Source organism: Haliotis rubra, unplaced genomic scaffold, assembly GCF_003918875.1.
Source record: "Haliotis rubra isolate DU_JTF1 unplaced genomic scaffold, ASM391887v1 Scf72, whole genome shotgun sequence".
In the NCBI taxonomy this organism is placed as follows: domain Eukaryota; kingdom Metazoa; phylum Mollusca; class Gastropoda; order Lepetellida; family Haliotidae; genus Haliotis; species Haliotis rubra.
The window spans coordinates 1,956,387-1,975,621 of NW_025767435.1; the positions used below are offsets into that span (position 1 = coordinate 1,956,387).

At 42.0% G+C, this 19,235-nt stretch overlaps 1 protein-coding gene across 1 annotated transcript in view; it reads right to left on the reverse strand.

Moving 5' to 3' along the window:
• LOC124259430 (mesenchyme-specific cell surface glycoprotein-like) overlaps positions 1-19,235 on the reverse strand; it is a 31,908-nt gene that overhangs the window by 5,194 nt on the left and 7,479 nt on the right. The window contains exons 2-6 of the mRNA XM_046693572.1: positions 5,449-5,670; positions 4,710-4,902; positions 4,411-4,540; positions 3,361-3,475; positions 1,954-2,130 (exon numbers count right to left, since the gene is read on the reverse strand). Coding sequence (XP_046549528.1) covers positions 1,954-2,130; positions 3,361-3,475; positions 4,411-4,540; positions 4,710-4,902; positions 5,449-5,670 — 837 coding nt within the window. The remainder of the gene's footprint in view (positions 1-1,953; positions 2,131-3,360; positions 3,476-4,410; positions 4,541-4,709; positions 4,903-5,448; positions 5,671-19,235) is intronic.

Genomic DNA, 19,235 nt, shown 5'->3' on the forward strand with positions numbered 1-19,235 from the left:
TATTTTAGTTGGTATATAACAAAATATTGTCAGTGTTAGCACCCTTTGTGACAACATTTGGCGTGTGAAATAATTTAGATGGAGATCATAGTCTGTCGTAAAATAAGATCTGAATACCCACAAGAATCCAGTTTATTTCTCTCTTAGGCACCGTTCATAATTTATGGCTAGGGGATGAGGTGGGGGTAGGGTGGGAGGTGATGATTTCAAGGTGTGTGTGTGTGTGGGGGCACCAATTTGTTCTGGGGAGCTGGGGGTCATCAATTTTGAACATACGTTCTAGGGGGAGGGTCACTATATTATGTTTAAACTTATGCTTAGATATTATGGGAAGGGGAGGGGTATCATTGATTTGTACATGATAAGCAAGGGGAGTGTCACTTATTTTGTACATATTGAAAACCTACATGTAGAAGACAAGTTACCTATTCTGTCACTTCATTTTCAGTCAAATAATTGTGATTAGTGTCAGTATAAGTACAGTAGATTTGTAGTAAAGTTTCAAGTCGGCATGTTGTAGCTCACTGGCTTCAATTCTCAGTACACAGCCAAGAAAGACTAAATTATATCGCTAAAAACTTCTTTCACATATTCGTTTAATTTTTAGAAGGGAAATATACCTTTAGTTGAAAGGTGTGTGCAAGTAATAGTGATAGTTTTATAACTAACAAAATTTTGTTAGGGTGTATTTGAGGTGTGTGAAAAATATAACATATCGCCGATCTGCCATTGAAATACTACAGGGCGTTGTTTGAGTGTTTCTAGTTATTGTTCAAAAACATCTTTCACATACACCTTCAATTTTTATGAGGGGAATATACCATCAGGTGAAAGGTGTTTGCAAGTAATAGTGATAGTTTTATCATTTAAAAAAAATTGTTAGTGTGTATTTGAGGTGTGTGAAAAATATGACATATCGCCGATCTGCCATTGAAATACTACAGGGCGTTGTTTGAGTGTTTCTAGTTATTGTTCAAAACATCTTTCACATACACCTTCATTTTTTATGAGGGGAATATACCATCAGGTGAAAGGTGTTTGCAAGTAATAGTAATAGTTTTATAATTTAAAAAAATTTGTTTGTGTGTATTTGAGGTGTGTGAAAATTATGACATATCGCCGATCTGCCATTGAAATACTACAGGGCGTTGTTTGAGTGTTTCTAGTTATTGTTCTAAAACATTTTTCACATACACCTTTAATTTTTATGAGGGGAATATACCATCAGGTGAAAGGTTTTTGCAAGTAATAGTGATAGTTTTAATTTTGTTTTGTTTTTGTTAGGGTGTATTTGAGGTGTGTGAAAAATATGACATATCGCCGATCTGTTCTGATACGCCATTGGTGCTTGTGATGCTTGAGTGTTATAGTTCTAAAACTTCTTTCTTTCTTGTTGATCTTAGTATTTGACAAAACTGGAAAGGTGTTTGGGGAGGGATGGCCGTTGTCATTCATTCACATATGTTCTTTTTCTTTTGTTCTTTTTCTTAATTTCTTTCATTCATTCACATTATAATTCTTGCTGTTAATTAATTCATTCATTCATTGTAAAATTCCGACTGATACAATACACTGGCTGAAGTACTGTTAAACGCTCCCTGATATATTTTAGGGGGGGGGGGCACACACTGTACATACTTCTCCATAAAAATCATCATCACACCCCTAGCCATACATTATGAACGGTCCCTTATCTCTAAGACCTTGAAACATGTAATATCTACATATATGAATTCTTGGTCACCGGTCAGTGAGTCCAAACTTAGTCTACTGTTGGGTACACAGAATTTCACAAACCACCACGAATCAAGTGTCATCCATGATTTCCAGTTATCCATTCATAAGCTCAATGAAATGTGCTTCGGTGCATAATCGAAACTCGATATTCTCTACCGTTGACATTATATATTTATGACAGTGACTATATGACTATAAGCACTTTCAGTAACTTACTACTGGCGGGAATGTTCCCCGCTTTCTCTTCCTCGCTCCAACTGTAGGTACCGAAATTATAGTCCTTCGCGTCCCCTTCGTTTGCCATGAGCAAATAATCCACGCCCTTGAAGCGGAAGAAGACTGCCGTGTCGCTCTGGTACATGCCCATTACAGAGTAGGGGTAGAGGAAGGCACCTGCAATACACACACCTGCAGTGATCTCATGTGAGACAAAACTGACTAGGACATGCCCATTACAGAGTAGGGGTAGAGGAAGGCACCTGCAATACACACACCTGCAGTGATCTCATGTGAGACAAAACTGACTGGGACATGCTGCACCTGCAATACACACACCTGCAGTGATGTCATGTGGACAACAAACTGGGACATACCCATTACTGGGACATGCCCATTAATACACAGAGACTGGGACATACCCATTACAGAGAAGGGTAGAGGAAGGCACCTGCAATACACACACCTGCAGTGATGTCAGGTGGGACAAAACTGACTGGGACATGCCCATTACAGAGTAGAAGGCAATACACACACCTGCAGTGAGAGGACAGCCCATTACAGAGTAGGGGGTGAGGAAGGCACCTGCAATACACACACCTGCAGTGATGTCAGGTGGGACAAAACTGACTGGGACATGCCCATTACAGAGTAGGGGTAGAGGAAGGCACCTGCAATACACACACCTGCAGTGATGTCAGGTGGGACAAAACTGACTGGGACATACCCATTACAGGTAGGGGACACCTGCAATACACACCACAAAACTGACTGCATGATGTCAGACAAAACTGACTGGGACATACCCATTACAGAGTAGAGGTAGAGGAAGGCACCTGCAATACACACACCTGCTGTGATGTCAGGTGAGACAAAACTGATTAGGACATACCCATTACAGAGTAGAGGTAGAGGTAGAGGAAGGCACCTGCAAGTGATCATCACTTGCTTGATAACGGTGTTAGAACCTACACTGAAATGTCGCTCTCACAGCAATAAAGAAGTTGTTCATCCATATATTGTTATCCTTCCTTACGAAAACCATTACCAGTTTATAAAACCGCCGCTAACCTGAAAATCATTTTAAAGCAATGAAGCAAATAACTGTAGCCAAGTGGTTAAGCCGAATAAAGCGTCGAACCATAACCACAAGTATGGACACAGCAATAAACATAACAGTGAATATATTCGATGATTCGTTATCTACGCCTAGCGTCATGACGATCAACATAGTTCTGGGCCCGCACCCGGGGGTGATGGGGTAGAGTGGTGGCTTAAGTGTTTGCTGCTCAAGCCACATAAATGCTGTAGGTGAAACCAATTCCAGGAGTCCCCCGCCGTGATACTGTTGTCATATTTTTCAAACTGGCGTAGACCCAACTCACTCACTCACTCACTCACTCATACCTCGGTCTTCGTCCGAAGGGTCAAGCGTGAGCTTGCTCCAGTCCTTGTAGCCCAGTCCATGTACTCCGGTGATGTTCTGACTGACCAGGTCCACTGTGGCCACTGCGTTGTTTTCCTGAAGCAGGACACAATATTAAAACGGGACATTGGATTGAGTAGTTAGGGTCGGTGGTTGTGTTCTGAATGTGAGTGAGTGAGTTTAGCTTTACGCCGCACTCAGCAATATTCCACCTCGGCGCTGTGTAAATAATCGAGTCTGGACCAGACAATCCAGTGATCAACTGCATGAGCATCGATCTACGCAATTGAGATACGATGACGTGTGTCAACCAAGTCAGCGAGCCTGACCACCCGATCTCGTTAGTCGCCTATTACGACAAGCATGGGTTACTGAAGATCAGTTCTAACCCGGATCTTCACGGGTCATGAATGTGATCATCCATCAATACAATTCCAGGTATAATAACCATCCAGGGTGATACAAGATGACGTTCAGGGCCTTGGCTTTCGAAGCTGTCTTAGCGCTAAGATATTCGTAAGTGTCATACATTAACATTAACTTACGATTATCTAAGCGCTAAGAGAGCTTCGAAAATCTAGGCCTTGGACCAGGATGGCCGGCGGTCATTGCCATCGACTCTCGATGACAGACATTCACAACTATATTGAACCAATGTGACTGAGGTGTTACTTCCGGGTCACCGGTGTTAGACAAACGAGTGATTACTGTCATGAGCATGAGCAACGATAATTTATGTCATCGGACTAGTGACCTTCTGATCCCAATCTAGCTTGGCTCTTGAAACTGTAGACCCTTCTAGAGATCTGTCCCGGAGTCCTTACAGGTACGAAACGAGTATGACCGATCCAAACTTAACACATGTATTATGACATATTTAGTCAATCTGGGTTCTGATGAGATGGAGAATATATGGCGCGGTGTGGCATTTTCTCAGCATGGGAACCTAGTGATGGCACTTCCCTATCCACATTCAGAATCCCTACACTGCTGTATCAATTCACTCTACCAAAGTAGTCCTGTATGTGTACCTGCAGAACGATGTATGCCACGGTGTCGTCAGCGTTGAGGGCCACGTACTCAGGTTCCACGTCGTTGGAGAAGGGGTTGTTGTTCTCCTGATACACGTGACGGACACCGGACGACCGGAGGTCAGCCACCCTGGAGCATCACAAAATATGTATCTATGAATTGTGTGATCTATATATATTGTGCAAAGGCAGCCTCGTTTATCCGCATGGCACTGTCTGGATAGAGAAAATTTCTGATCAACCAATCATCGTCATTTATATATTCAAAACAACAACAAATGGAGATGCTCTGATCTTACCTGTCATTATATTTTGTGAAGTTCAGCGATGTCTTTGTGTAGTTGCTGATGGTGTCATGGAAGTTGATGATGACGACGAGGCCCTCGGGGTCAGTGATCTGGTTTGGGGGGTTCTGATACGCCTCGCCCTCAACCGCCACGATCAACTTGGAACAGTCGTGGGTAGGCTTCAACATGTCGGGGACGGCACCCACTGTAAACATGGAATAGACCGGTGTGCTGTAGTACTTGGTCCTAATGTAGGACAGACACGGCGGTCTCACTTCATTGAAGGGTAAGAGGCGACTAACGGGATCGGGTGGAAATGCTCGCTGACTTGGTTGACACACGTCATTGTATCCCAATTGCGTAGATTGATGCCCATGCGGTTGATCACTGGATTGTCTGGTTGAAACCCGATTATTTACAGAACGCCGCCATATAGCTGGAATATTGCTGAGTGCGGCGTTAAATATCAAACGAACAAACAAATGATTGGAAGAACGACCGGAGCACCCTTAAAAAACCTAATGCATCCTGAGGATGCAAATTTTGGGCACAGCCAGACATATGGAGAGAGCCAAATATTCTTATCTATCAAGACCACAATAAGGCGTCACGTTAAAAGACCTTCCAAACAGTATTTGTTTATAATTGTTATAAGTAGTATACAAAAACGGAAACTTCGAATTCACCGAGACAATATCGAGATACTCGTAGTTCGAGACAAATGATATATCGAGTAAACGAATCTTCTTACCTGGAATCTGAACGACCTCTGATATCGACCTTGAAGTGGCGTTGTAGGCCGAGTAGATAATGACCCTGCCATTGGCTCTCTCCGCCTGGTCGTCAACGGCCGTGAAGACGTAGCCTCCGCAGAACTCGACGTCCGTGAAATCCACGTTTTCCATCTCGACGTGGGCCACGATTGTCATGTTGTCTGGGTTGGACACATCGATGGCATGGATCACGGTGCCGCCTGTCAAGAGAAGGTGAGACGAGTCAGTAAAATAAGGATGAGTGAGTGAGTGAGTTGAATGAGTGAGTGGAGTGAGTGTTCATATCATAGCGGGTAGGGTAGCCTAGAGATTACAGCTTTCGCTCGTCACGCCGAAGACCCAGGTTCGATTCCCCACATGGGTACAATGTGTAAAACCAATTTCTGGTGTCCCCTAGCGTTGTATTGCTGTAAAGTTGCTAAAATCGGGGTAAAACCACACCTACTGAATCCAGCCCACATGACAGCAATGGGATCCACACTTTGTACACACCGACAACGACCGGATACCCAGAGGCTATTTAATATGTTTTCATATCAGACAACCCATCAAACATGTTGAGCAACCCGAGTCACCCTGTCGCCTCATACGAGAAGCACAGATTGCTGGGGGCCCTGTTTTAACTTGGAATTCCTGCCGCTTTTTTGTGTTTGATGTTTTCGGGGGTTTTCTAAATAACATGTCGATCTTTTCAAGAGAACTAACAAATATATTTTTGAAATACACAATGTCATTTTAGAAAGTGGTCAAATGTAACATATGTTATATTTGGTGTTACACTTTCTTAGTAAAGTACAGATTCTAGTGCTTTATATATATTTTTAAGTTTTGGGTAGAAATGCCAACATTTGCTGGTCAGGCGTGACAGGTATTTGACAAACGTCATAGTAATTCGCTTACTCGAGAAACAAATGGTACAGATGGGTAAGTAGGTGATATTATTTCAGGTCAAAAGTATCCTATCATTAAATACGTGCATTGTAATATAAACGAAAGCTTGACAATTTTCGAGGTTTCTGTACTTTGGGGTCTGACAAAGATTGTGTTACGTTATAACGTCACTAACACTATCACCGCATCCCGCGTGAATCATCTTAACACCTTTGAAAAGGGCAGGCAAAATGTGGTAATTCGTCACATTTTACACACATTCAACAAGTTCTATATGTCCTTCACCTTTACTTTTACAATTCTACACAAAGACCTGTAATGAAATGCTTAGCTTTCATTGTGAAAATATCACGAATTGTGTGTTTTTTTCATTTTGTCATTTCATCCTTTGTTTACAATGATTCAGCATGTGCAGACATCGAGGATCTACGGGTGGCTGAAGAGGATTACGTTGCGAATCGGGCGGGAAAGGGAGGCTGGTCACGTGTTTATGCACATTCCGGTGCTGTGATCACGTCGTGTTACACACCTGCAGCTACTTCACATCTCTCAATACCAGACCTGTCACGACTCAACAAACACACGTGTGTAGGCTGAAACTTATCGTCCCCAGAATACTTACATGTCAAAACGAACTCCAAAACACGTCTGATGAAAGTGAGTGAGTATGGTTTTACGCCGCGTTTAGCAATATTCCTACAATATCACGGTGAGGGACATCAGAAATGGGCTTCACACATTGTACCCATGTGGGGAATCGAATCCAGGTCTTCAGCGTGACGAGCGAACGCTTTAACCACTAGGCTACCCCACCGCCCCTTGTGACAAAAAAGTATATTGCGAGTTAGGTGTATATGATGTCATCCCAATAGACGAGTCCGTTTAAAGTATGGTCACCGTGACTTTACTATGTGTATTGAGGTCATCTACCCGAGACAAGGGTATTAACCGACATATTACTTGCATTTGTTAGAAATAAAATGCCCGCGCCGGTCCAGCTCGATCTGGTCGATGATCAAGATCTTTATCATAATAAAACATATCTTACTCAGCGAAGTTCGTCAATATTTCGAGAATCTTGATTAAACACACGACAGGGTTCGGGAAGCATCTGATCTCTGATCTGTACAGATCAGGAAATCTACCGAGATCTCCACGGTAGTCTGGCTGCCAGTTGTCGATTTCGAGAGCGACCATGTTCGCTTTGACTCGTTAGTCAAGTTAACTAAATAATTCCAGCAAAGTTCGGCAAAGGTGGAAACTGGACTGCTATAGTCACTGTATTTGTTTGTTTGTTGTTTAACGTCGCACCCTGTAATATTTCAACTGTATGACGGCGGTCTATGAATAATCGAGTCTGGACCAGACAATCCAGTGATCAACAGCATGAACTTAGAGCTATGCAATCGGGATAGAGTAGCATGTATCAGCATTAAATGCAATGTACTGTGACAATGCAAATATGTAATACTTTCCTATAGAATTACAGTCCTATTATATAAATATATAAAGTAACTGTTATTTCTGACGAGTGAGTGTAGTTGTACGTAAGTAAGTGGCACAAGGAACTGTTTCAGTCAAATGACGTGTCAACTTTACATGAACGGGAAGTCTGCAAAAACGGATGATTTTTCACCATCTTTGTAAAACCCACGAGAACATATAGTGTCCTCACAGACTGGTATTATAAAGGTATGAGTGAGTACAAGTCGATTTTGAAATTCAATATTAAAATATTTACCAGATCCTTAGATGCCCTTACGAATGTTGGATTATACATTCCCAGATACTACTCAGCATGAATGTGCTTCAAAACACTGGAAAACAGTTGAATACAGCTCATGTAATTATGAATATTACACCTTTGGGTTTATTCGAGATAACAATTTGAACATACTATATTAACCTTCTTGTATATAGTGATATTTATATGAACAGATTCTATTTTGGTTGAGAATTATTTGCTGAATCAGCAGGAATGCAGTGTACTACAGAATACCTGTTGAAAGGTAATATAATTCAAGTAGCCCGTAAGCCGTTCAACCCCTTCCCAGCGGTTTAAGTAGTAAATGTACTTTTGTTTGGGGACCGATGGGTTTACAACCGCGTTGTTAAAGCGTTTCCCCTTCACGCAGAAGTTCGATTAACTTCGTAGGTACAAAACGTGAAGCCCATGTGTGGTGTTTACAGTCGTGTTTTACTGGAGTATGGATGAAAGCGGACAGGGCTAGCAAGTGGACATATTTCTATGTTTATACATCTGTTAACTTTGTTTAGATGTAAATTATTGAGTGTTCATGGATCGATGAACAAAGGGTACCTTTGTGCGCATCCTAAGGCAAAGAATACACAGTCTGATCTCTCGTTAGAAAGTCTTATGATTTTGACATGGCGATGTTGTCAAAGTCGGATACTCTTAAAAAGAGAGCATGAAACAAACAGAAAGCACAGCCTCCTTGGTAAATGTGCCCAGCAAATTGGGGTATATAATGTTTAACCTATGGTGGCTTATTAGGGCAATTACAATATGCCATCGGTTATCTTCGGTAAAGTCCGCGGGAACCTTTAGGTGTGACATGAAACAACTCTTGCGCGAACACTGTTGATCATGGCTGTTACAACATGCAAGGCATCCAAAAAGCTTCCAGTACGTTTATCGCAAACACGCGAAGAATATTTCAAATTTGAGGCGTCAGTGAAAACGTAATGTCCGATGCAAATCCCCAATTTGACTGGATTCTTTACTAGGGGTCGGTATTGCAGAGATTTTTCATATTGCGATATATTGCGATGCGAAAGCATATATTGCAATATGTATTGCAATAAATGGCAAGAAGTGTTTTTTTTAAAAAAAACCCCTACTTATACTCGAATTCATGCTTGATTTATAAAGAAAAACACAACAAAATCATCATGTTTGATTAACCTTTTATAAAAACTTTTAATCATGACAAAATAAAAATGTAAATAATATTTGGCACAAATGAAACAAGGCAATATCCGAAGATTTCCGAGTGTTACGAAGTTTTCCGAATGCATGTCAAAATACCGGTTTTCGATCAGCGTATCGCAATACGTATCGTTTTCATGTCTGAACCGGTAAATACCGGTAAACCGGTTATATTGCGCAGCCCTATTCTTTACCAGGTAAACAATTAACCTGTCTTTGCATCTGTTTGTGAGGGGCGTGGTCGGTAGAGCAGGATACGTTCCTCATATTTGCGAACACCTGAAGTGCTTCATAGTGCTTCATGAACACATACCTAAGGTAAAGTCGGTGTCGTAACATGGTTTTGGTGTGAATATCCCTAGATACACAATCGTGCTGAAACTCTGGATAGCAAAACAAATTATCGATGTCTCTCTGACAATAATTCATGCTGTCTTGTGCGATTGTGTAACCACCGTCTAATGAAAAAGATAAGCATTTGAAATCCATAATAATTCATCGAACCTTAATGCTTATCCAACAGTGCAGCGCAAAGGTCGGCCCCAGTCGTGACATTCCAGGCCGCTCCACTCGCAGGCTTCAAGCGGATGGTGATTTATACCCCGATGAACATAACACGTTCAATGACCTAGCTCGCTATTGGTGTACTGTGGACGCATGCCATGAGTGAGAGCATGTGTGAGAGCACATGTGACACCATCTGCTACTTTATGCTTGAATTCAGTTTGCACAGGGTGAAATCTTACGATTTACGTTTTTATTGTATTAATTGCAGGCATAAAATCTATAGTTGTTGACACAGTATGTGCGAAAATAGGAAAACATGATAATACATCAATATAAACTTATCAGCAAGTAATTATACTTCACCACATAATTAGTATTCTAAATACATCAGAGATCACTATATTGTTCCTTAACTTACAAACATTTTCATTGTTGTACAACTTTAGTTTTTTACGGGTTTGCCTAACGGGCACCTGCTTAAACCAGTAAATAGCAACAAATGGACTATGAAAACTAACTCAGACTCTTTATTTTCGTAGATGATGGCCGTTGAGGCCTATAGTACAGTGACGTGATGTATATGGAGAATCATAATGGCATGAGCGCCCGCTCATTGTTTCGCAGAGTGAACATTTTGGTCAGATAGATAGCAGTATTAAACAATACAACAAGTAGTGATACTTCATTACATGTTGTACACCAAATACATATTATAATCACTAGAGCTGGATATTGCCCTGATTCTCATATCTCGATATATTGCCATAATTTAAGAGATATTGAAATAGATATTATGATATATTGACAGGAATCTTTCTGTCCAAGTGCATACATCATAAATTCATAATAGCTCTCTGTGTGCGACATCATCTTCTTAGTTGCTGTTACACCATACTTTCAGGCTCCCCGTCCCCATTGTGTATGGTTTTATGTCAATGGTTTACAGAAAAATAAAGTAATATAGAGCCATAGTGTAGAAAGTTTAACTGATGTAATGTATTGCACTTCAATGCAGTATGTAATTATTGTTACTGTATGTCAGTGATTCATTCAGATTCAACTCCAACATAAACATGTGTTAACATGAACTGTTGCAAAATGAAACAAAAACATGATTTAGGTGAACTACTTGAGCTTAAAATCTCATGTGACCTCCAGTAACTAAGATTCTTGACTAGAATGTCATTATACAGTCCAACAAAATGTTTAAGACATACATGTATGTCCCATTATGAAACAAACAAAAAATAACAAAATAATGTGAAATGGTCTCTCAGAGCCAGAGGCCATACTAATAGGTCCAAATAAAAGATCTGTCAAATCTTAGAAGGGCATTTAGAAGTGGAATGCATAAGAAAATCAAGATTTATGGATGTCAAAAATTGGTGCATTTGAGGTCACTTAATTCCTTCAAAACAAGAAGTTGCCATTCATTCGTGCTTCTCTCAAAAATTCATTTGAGGTCACTTAATTCCTCCAAAACGCCACATATTAAACCATTCAAACCCACAAAACTTAAAGCATTTGGTAGAATATTTGGCACTTTTGGAGCAACTTATAAAGACACTTCCACTTGTAAAATGTTACATGAAACCAACTGAAATAAAAGTATATTTGGCACTTTTAGAGCACATTTTGTTGCCGTGGAGGGCAAGGGCAGATAATTCAAAGGGAGCTAACTCTGGATGACCCAATATATTGCAGAATCTGAACCATATCGCGATAATCGTATCGCGAGATACTGTACCGGTATAAACCGGTTTACCGGTAATATTGCACAGCCCTAAAAATCACACTATTGTTCCTTAAATTACAAATATTTGGATTGTTTGTCTTACTTTATTTATTCAGGATTCGGCTGAACAGTTTATACCTGCTGCAACCAGAAAATAGCAACAATTCCAAGTCAAAATAGGTCCAAGAGGAAAGAAATGAAATACATTTTCAGAAATTTGTGCTGTTAATTATATTCTTAGTAGGGCTGTGCAATATTACCGGTTAACCGTTATATACCGGTATATGCCGGTACGAATATCGCGATATGGTTGAGATTCTGCAATATATTGCCGTTATATAGCGATATATGCCGGTACGAATATCGCGATATGGTAAAGATTCTGCAATATATTGCCGTTATATACCGGTATATGCCGGTACGAATATCGCTATATGGTTGAGATTCTGCAATATATTGCTGGAGACATTATTGCGCAGAGCTTCATTGAAACCTGATAATCTTGACATTCTTCTGTTCCTGAAGAAAAACATGAAGTGACAGGTTTGAGAAACCTTGTAATTACAAAATCTGCAACTGAAGTTTAGTGTAACCATTTATAATGTGGTAACAGGTGCATTCCCACTTATGTGGATAAAGTTGACAGTGTATTACAGTTTGACAGACACTACTGTGGCAGATGTGCCTTAGTTTAAACTAATTTAAAGTTTTAATATTTTTATAATATCTCACAAAATGTTATGCTTTTCCAGATTCTAGTCAGAGTCTACAGACCATTAGACAACAAAGTGTGCTCTAAAAGTGTCAAATATGTACCTGTATTTCTGTTGGTTTCATGTAACAATTTATAAGTGGAAGTATCTCTATAAGTGGGTCCCAAAGTGCCAAATGTTCCACCAAGTGCTTTACGTTTTGTGGGTTTGAAAAATGGTTTCATATGTGACATTTTGGAGGAAGTGGCCTCAAATGGACACATTTTTTTATTTTGACTTATTAGTAGAGCCTCTGTCTCTGAGTGACCATTTCACAATTCACATTCAGGGGCGGATACAGCTTTTTTTGAGATGGGGTGGGGATGTTTTTGAGAGGGGTGGGGGGTGTTACATACTATTGACAAAAGGGAGGGTGCACATTTCATTTTCACCCGAGTTTCAATGGTCATTTAATAAACTTTCAGGACAAAAGGGGGAGGGAAGGGGGGTGCGCACCTCTGGAACTCCCTTCTGGACATTACACTATTTTGTTATTATCTGTTTGTTTCATAATGGGCCATATGTTATCAATTAATCACTAAGGCCTAAGTCTTATGGCTTTTGTAGGACTGTGCCTTCTCGTCAAGGATCTTAGTTATTGGATGTCACATGAGACACAAAGCTCAAGTAGTTCACCTAAATCATGTTTTTGTTTAATTTTGCAATAGTTCATGTTAACACCTGTTTATATTGGAGTTGAATCTGAATGAATCACTTACATACAGTACTGTTGAAGCAAACAACACTGACCATGAAAATCATGTTATACAATACATCAATCAAACATTTAATTCTCTACATCATTTCATTTATCTGTAAATCATTGGCATACGTACAGCCATACACAATGGGGACGGGGAGCCTGAAAGTATGGTGGAACAGTTACTGAGAAGATGATGTTGCACAGAGAGCTATTATGAATTTATGATGTAGGCCCTTAGGCAGAAACCTTCCAGTCAATATATCACAATATGTATTGCAATGTCTCTTAAATTAGTGCAATATATCGCGATATGAGAATCAGGGCAATATCCAGCCTTAAATTTTAGCATCATAACGATGCCTGTTTTGATTTCCAATTAATGGCGACGGTTTTTTAACATATTACGTTCGTTTCTCATTTACAACACATGAAGGAAAATATAGCCTCCATGATCGTTGCCGTCTGTCGCTAGTATGGTAACATGTGAAGAAGATTCTTTAAAAACTTAGTATACATACATTTAAGGTCGACCATTATCACTGAACCGAGATGGGATACACACTTATGATGCACCTAAAGTATTGGGTGCGTGGATCTTTCAACATAGTGTTAGATGTATCCTCACACAGCAGCAGAACGCATACGCGTTGTCTTGTATTGACTGAGATCAGCTGAAACACAATAGCTGTGTTCATAATTCCCACGAGCTCGGGAATTTACGCGAGATCACATTTGATCTAAGACTGAAATCAACTTTCAGGATAAAGAAATCATCTTAAATCGTTGAGTTCATACGACGGTAAAGTAAAAACCCATTAAATTAAGTCACTTATCCATATAAAGTCACATTTCAACATGTAACCAGTCACAATATATTCATGACGACAATCACTTCCAGTAGAAATTGTCATCGCTATATGGGTGTAATATTGCCGATGCGATGTAAATTTTAACTCACTCCAGTAGAAATGGAATATTCTTAAAATGTGAAAATAATTATTTAAGACACTTAAGTAATTTAGTATCGATGTTGGAGGAAAAGTATATTTGTATGATTAACTAAACGCAGTTATACTTACCAACTATATACACTACTTTGTGGTTGTAGTCGTAAGTCGTTTGTTCTGCCGGTGGTGTAGAAAGTCCATACAAAGCAGTACCGTTGACGTAAGCGTAAGGTATATAAATTGTTGACTGTTTCCTTAATTTGGCATCGAACCCATCGACATACAAATGTGACAAAGCACAGAGCAATGATAACAAGAATAATTTCATACTGCGTGGTTGAGAGCAAGGTATGGTCGGAAGATGATTTTACAGCCCAAATCCTTCCCCAGCTTGTCCGGCTATTGACAGCAGCTCCAGTCCCTGTTGTTTTATAGTCACCCAGCAGAGATCGCTATTGGTTAAACCGTTTTCGATTTCAGGGTGCACATTTCTCGCGGGCAAAACCCGTATCGTGTTTCTTTGAAACTGCACTACTTCGTAGGCAGTTACATTGATTTATCTTGAAGTTTTCAGATCATTTAAATTTAATCGTTTATGCAATAAAACGACAAAACTATTTCTGTAATCATAAGAAACATCGACTCTTCTTTCAATCTCCAATGGACTATCATATTTTAAGCATACATTTATGAATCAATACCAAAATAATGATGATACCAGCATAAATCAGCACAAATGAGCAGCTATTGAGCATATATTGAGCAACTATTGAGCATATATTGAGCAGCTATTGAGCATATATTGAGAAGCTATTGAGCATATATTGAGAAGCTATTGAGCATATATGCACTTGTCACAAACACATGCAGCGGCAAATATGTTGTTCATCTGCATGTCCTCAACATGTCTACCATACAAAATTTGTAGGTTTTATTGTGCCGTTGAGGTCAACAGACAGGCAACGTATCGTCAGGTAAAGTATCAATGCTGCCAGCAGAAAGGTAACGTATTATTGAGGCCAGCACACAGGTAATGTATCGTTGAGGCCAACACACAGGCAACGAATCGTTAAGGCCAGCACACAGGTAAAGTATCAATGAGGCCAGCAGAAAGGTAATGTATCGTTGGGGCCAACACACAGGTAACGTATCGTTAAGGCCAACACACTGGTAACGTATCGTTGAGACCAGCAAACAGGTAATGTATCGTTGAGGCCAACACACAGGTAACGTATCGTTGAGACCAACACACAGGTAACTTGTCGTTTAGACCAGCAGAAAGGGAGCGTGTCGCTGAGGCCAGCAGACAGGCAACGTATTGTTGAGGCCAGCAGACAGGTAACGTATCGTTGAGGCCAGCAGACAGGCAACGTGTCGTTGAGACCGGCAGACAGGTTACGTATCGTTGAGACCAACACACAGGTAACGTATCCTTGAGACCAGCAGACAGGTAATGTATCGTTGAGACTAGCAGACAGGCAACATCTTGTTGAGGCCAGCAGACAGGTAACGTATCGTTGAGGCCAGCAGACAGGCAACGTATTGTTGTGCCCAGCAGACAGGTAACGTATTGTTGAGGCCAGCAGACAGCAACGTATTGTTGAGGCCAGCAGAAAGGTAACGTATCGTTGAGGCCAGCAAACAGGTAACGTGTCGTTGAGACCAGCAGACAGGTAACGTATTGTTGAGGCCAGCAGACAGGTAACGTATCGTTGAGACCAGCAGACAGGTAACGTATTGTTGAGGCCAGCAGACAGGTAACGTATCGATGAGACCAGCAGTCAGGTAACGTATTGTTGAGGCCAGCAGACAGGTAGCGTATCGTTGAGACCAGCAGACAGGTAACGTATCGTTGAGGCCAGCAGACAGGTAACGTATCGTTGAGACCAACACACAGGTAACGTATTGTTGAGGCCAGCAGACAGGTAACGTATTGTTGAGGCCAGCAGACAGGTAACGTATTGTTGAGGCTAGCATACAGGTAACGTATTGTTGAGGCCAGCAGACAGGTAACGTATTGTTGAGGCCAACAGACAGGTAACGTGTCGTTGAGCCCAGCAGACAAGTAACGTGCCGTTGACACCAGCAGACAGGTAACGTATCGTTGAGGCCAGCAGACAGGTAACGTATCGTTGAGACCAGCAGACAGGTAACGTATTGTTGAGGCCAGCAGACAGGTAACGTATCGTTGAGGCCAGCCAGACAGGTAACGTATTGTTGAGGCTAGCATACAGGTAACGTATCGTTGAGGCCAGCACAGGTAACGTATCGTTGAGGCCACAGGTAACGTATTGTTGAGGCCGGAGACCATTGTTGAGGCCAACAGACAGGTAACGTGTCGTTGAGCCCAGCAGACAGGTAACGTAACGTATCGTTGACACCACAGGTAACGTAGGTAACGTATCGTTGAGGCCAGCAGACAGGTAACGTATTGTTGAGGCCAGCAGTGAGTCCAACACACAGGTAACGTATCAGACCAGCAGACAGGTAATGTATCGTTGAGACTAGCAGACACAACATCTTGGTAACGTATCGTTGAGACCAGCAGACAGTTAACGTATTTGTTGAGGCCAACAGGAGACGTATTGTTGAGGCCAGCAGAAAGGTAACGTATCGTTGTTAACGTGAGGCAGACAGGTAACGTATTGTTGAGGCCAGTAACGTATCGTTGAGGCCAGCAGACAGGTAACGTATTGTTGAGGCCAGCAGACAGGTTATCGAGACCAGTAGAACGTATTGTTGAACAGACAGGTAGCGTCGTTGAGACCAACACACGTAGATAACGTATCGTTGAGACCAGCAGACAGGTAACGTATCGTTGAGACCAACACACAGGTAACGTATTGTTGAGGCCAGCAGAACGGTAACGTGTCGTTGAGGCCAGCAGACAGGTAATGTATCATTGAGACCAGCAGACAGGTAACGTATCGTTGAGGCCACGTATCGTTGAGGCCAGCAGACAGGTAACGTGTTGTTGAGGCCAGCAGACAGGTAACGTATTGTTGAGACCAGCAGACAGGTAACGTATTGTTGAGGCCAGCAGACAGGTAACGTATCGTTGAGGCCAGCAGACAGGTAACCAGCAGACAGGTAACGTTGAGGCCAGCAGACAGGTAACGTATCAGTGAGTCCAGTAGCACAGGTAACGTACCAGCAGACAGGTAACGTATCGTTGAGACAGGTGACGTGTCGTTGAGACCAACACACAGGTAACGTATCGTTGAGACCAGCAGACAGTTAACGTATTGTTGAGGCCAGCAGACAGGTAACGTATTGTTGAGGCCAGCAGAACGGTAACTTGTCGTTGAGGCCAGCAGACAGGTAACGTATCATTGAGACCAGTAGACAGGTAACGTATCGTTGAGACCAACACACAGGTAACGTATCGTTGAGACCAGCAGACAGGTAACGTATCGCTGAGACCAACACACAGATAACGTATCGTTGAGACCAGCAGACAGGTAACGTATCGTTGAGACCAACACACAGGTAACGTATTGTTGAGGCCAGCAGAACGGTAACGTGTCATTGAGGCCAGCAGACAGGTAATGTATCATTGAGACCAGCAGACAGGTAACGTATCGTTGAGGCCAGCAGACAGGTAACGTGTTGTTGAGGCCAGCAGACAGGTAACGTATTGTTGAGACCAACAGACAGGTAACGTATTGTTGAGGCCAGCAGACAGGTAACGTATCGTTGAGGCCAGCAGACAGGTAACGTATCATTGAGACCAGTAGACAGGTAACGTGTCGTTGAGGCCAGCAGAATGGTAACGTATCGTTGAGGCAGACAGACAGGTAACAGGAGACAGGCCAGGAGACAGGTTATTTATAGTTCAGACAAGCATACAGGTAAAGTGTCGTTAGGCTAAAAAGAGAGGTAAATTACCGTTAAAGCCAGCAAACAATTGACGTGTCGGTGAGACCAACAGGCAGGTAAAGCATACTAAGCAGCAAAAGAAACGTCAGTTTGGAATTTTTTTTCGCAGAAACGGATAACTGTAAACTCATTTAATGTTTTGATTGTATATTTTTGACAACATCTTCAACTTTACCTGAGCAAAGACATTCCTTCCCAAACTCAGAATGGAACCCAGGAAATGGTCTCAAAAACACAACCTGATCTCGGAGATGGTACGGTGTTCTCCATGTTTTTCATGCAACTCATGCTGCACGTGTTGTTCACAAGGACCAGCCGTATAAAATGCACCCCCAAACCTGGTTGAAACATTCACATTACAACATCAGCATGATGCCGCGACTCACGACAGCTCAGAGGAACCAGGCGCTAGGAAGACTTGAAGCTGGCCACACTGCACAAGCCGTTGCCAATCACTTCCAGGTCAACGTTCGGACCATCTACAGGCTGCAGCAACGTTTCAGGGCCACCAACACCACAAATGATCGCCCCCTTACTGGCAGACCAAGGGTGACCACAAGGCGACAAGACTGCAATGTTGTGCGACAGCATGTACACAACCCTTCATGCAGGCATCCCAAACAGCACGCCAGACAGTGGGAACACACGGAAGACCAATCAGTCCTTATACAGTACGCTGACGTCTTAACAGCGGGAACCTCAATTGCCGTAGACCTTATACTGTGGACCTATCCTAACCCCTCGTAATCGGCGTGAACGTCTACAGTTTGCCCTACAACACCAAAACTGGCGATACAGGCAATGGGGAACTGTTCTGTTCACAGATGAGAGTCGGTGCTGCGTATCAACTGCAGATGGCAGAACAAGAATATGGCGACGACGTGGCCAGCGTTACTCAGGCCAATATGTTATGGAGGAGGTGCAAGCATCATGGTATGCGGTGGAATAGGCCTGATCCAGTGAGTGGGCCCTGTGGTGTTCCAGAACCCAGAGAGAGGAGGCGGCATCACAGCGGTGCGCTACATCGACCAAGCTCTCAGACCCCACGACATACCACATTTCGCACGTCACCGGAACAACATATTCCAGCATGATAACGCCCGAGCCCATACTGCCAGAGCTACACGGGACTTCCTACAGCAGAACGGTGTCAACATTATGCAGTGGCCAGCCCTCAGTCCTGATTTAAACCCAATTGAACATCTTTAGGATGAATGATCGTGGTTCCAGGTGCCAATGGCCTTCATCAATCGATTGGTGCACTCCATGCATAGACGCTGTGCTGCAGTTATTGTCGCTCGTGGTGGTCACACTAGATACTGAAGTCAAAAGTCTGAATGGACTGCAAACGTTCACGTAATGTTTTGGAATTGTTATTCATTGATGTGTCAAGATGTTTTT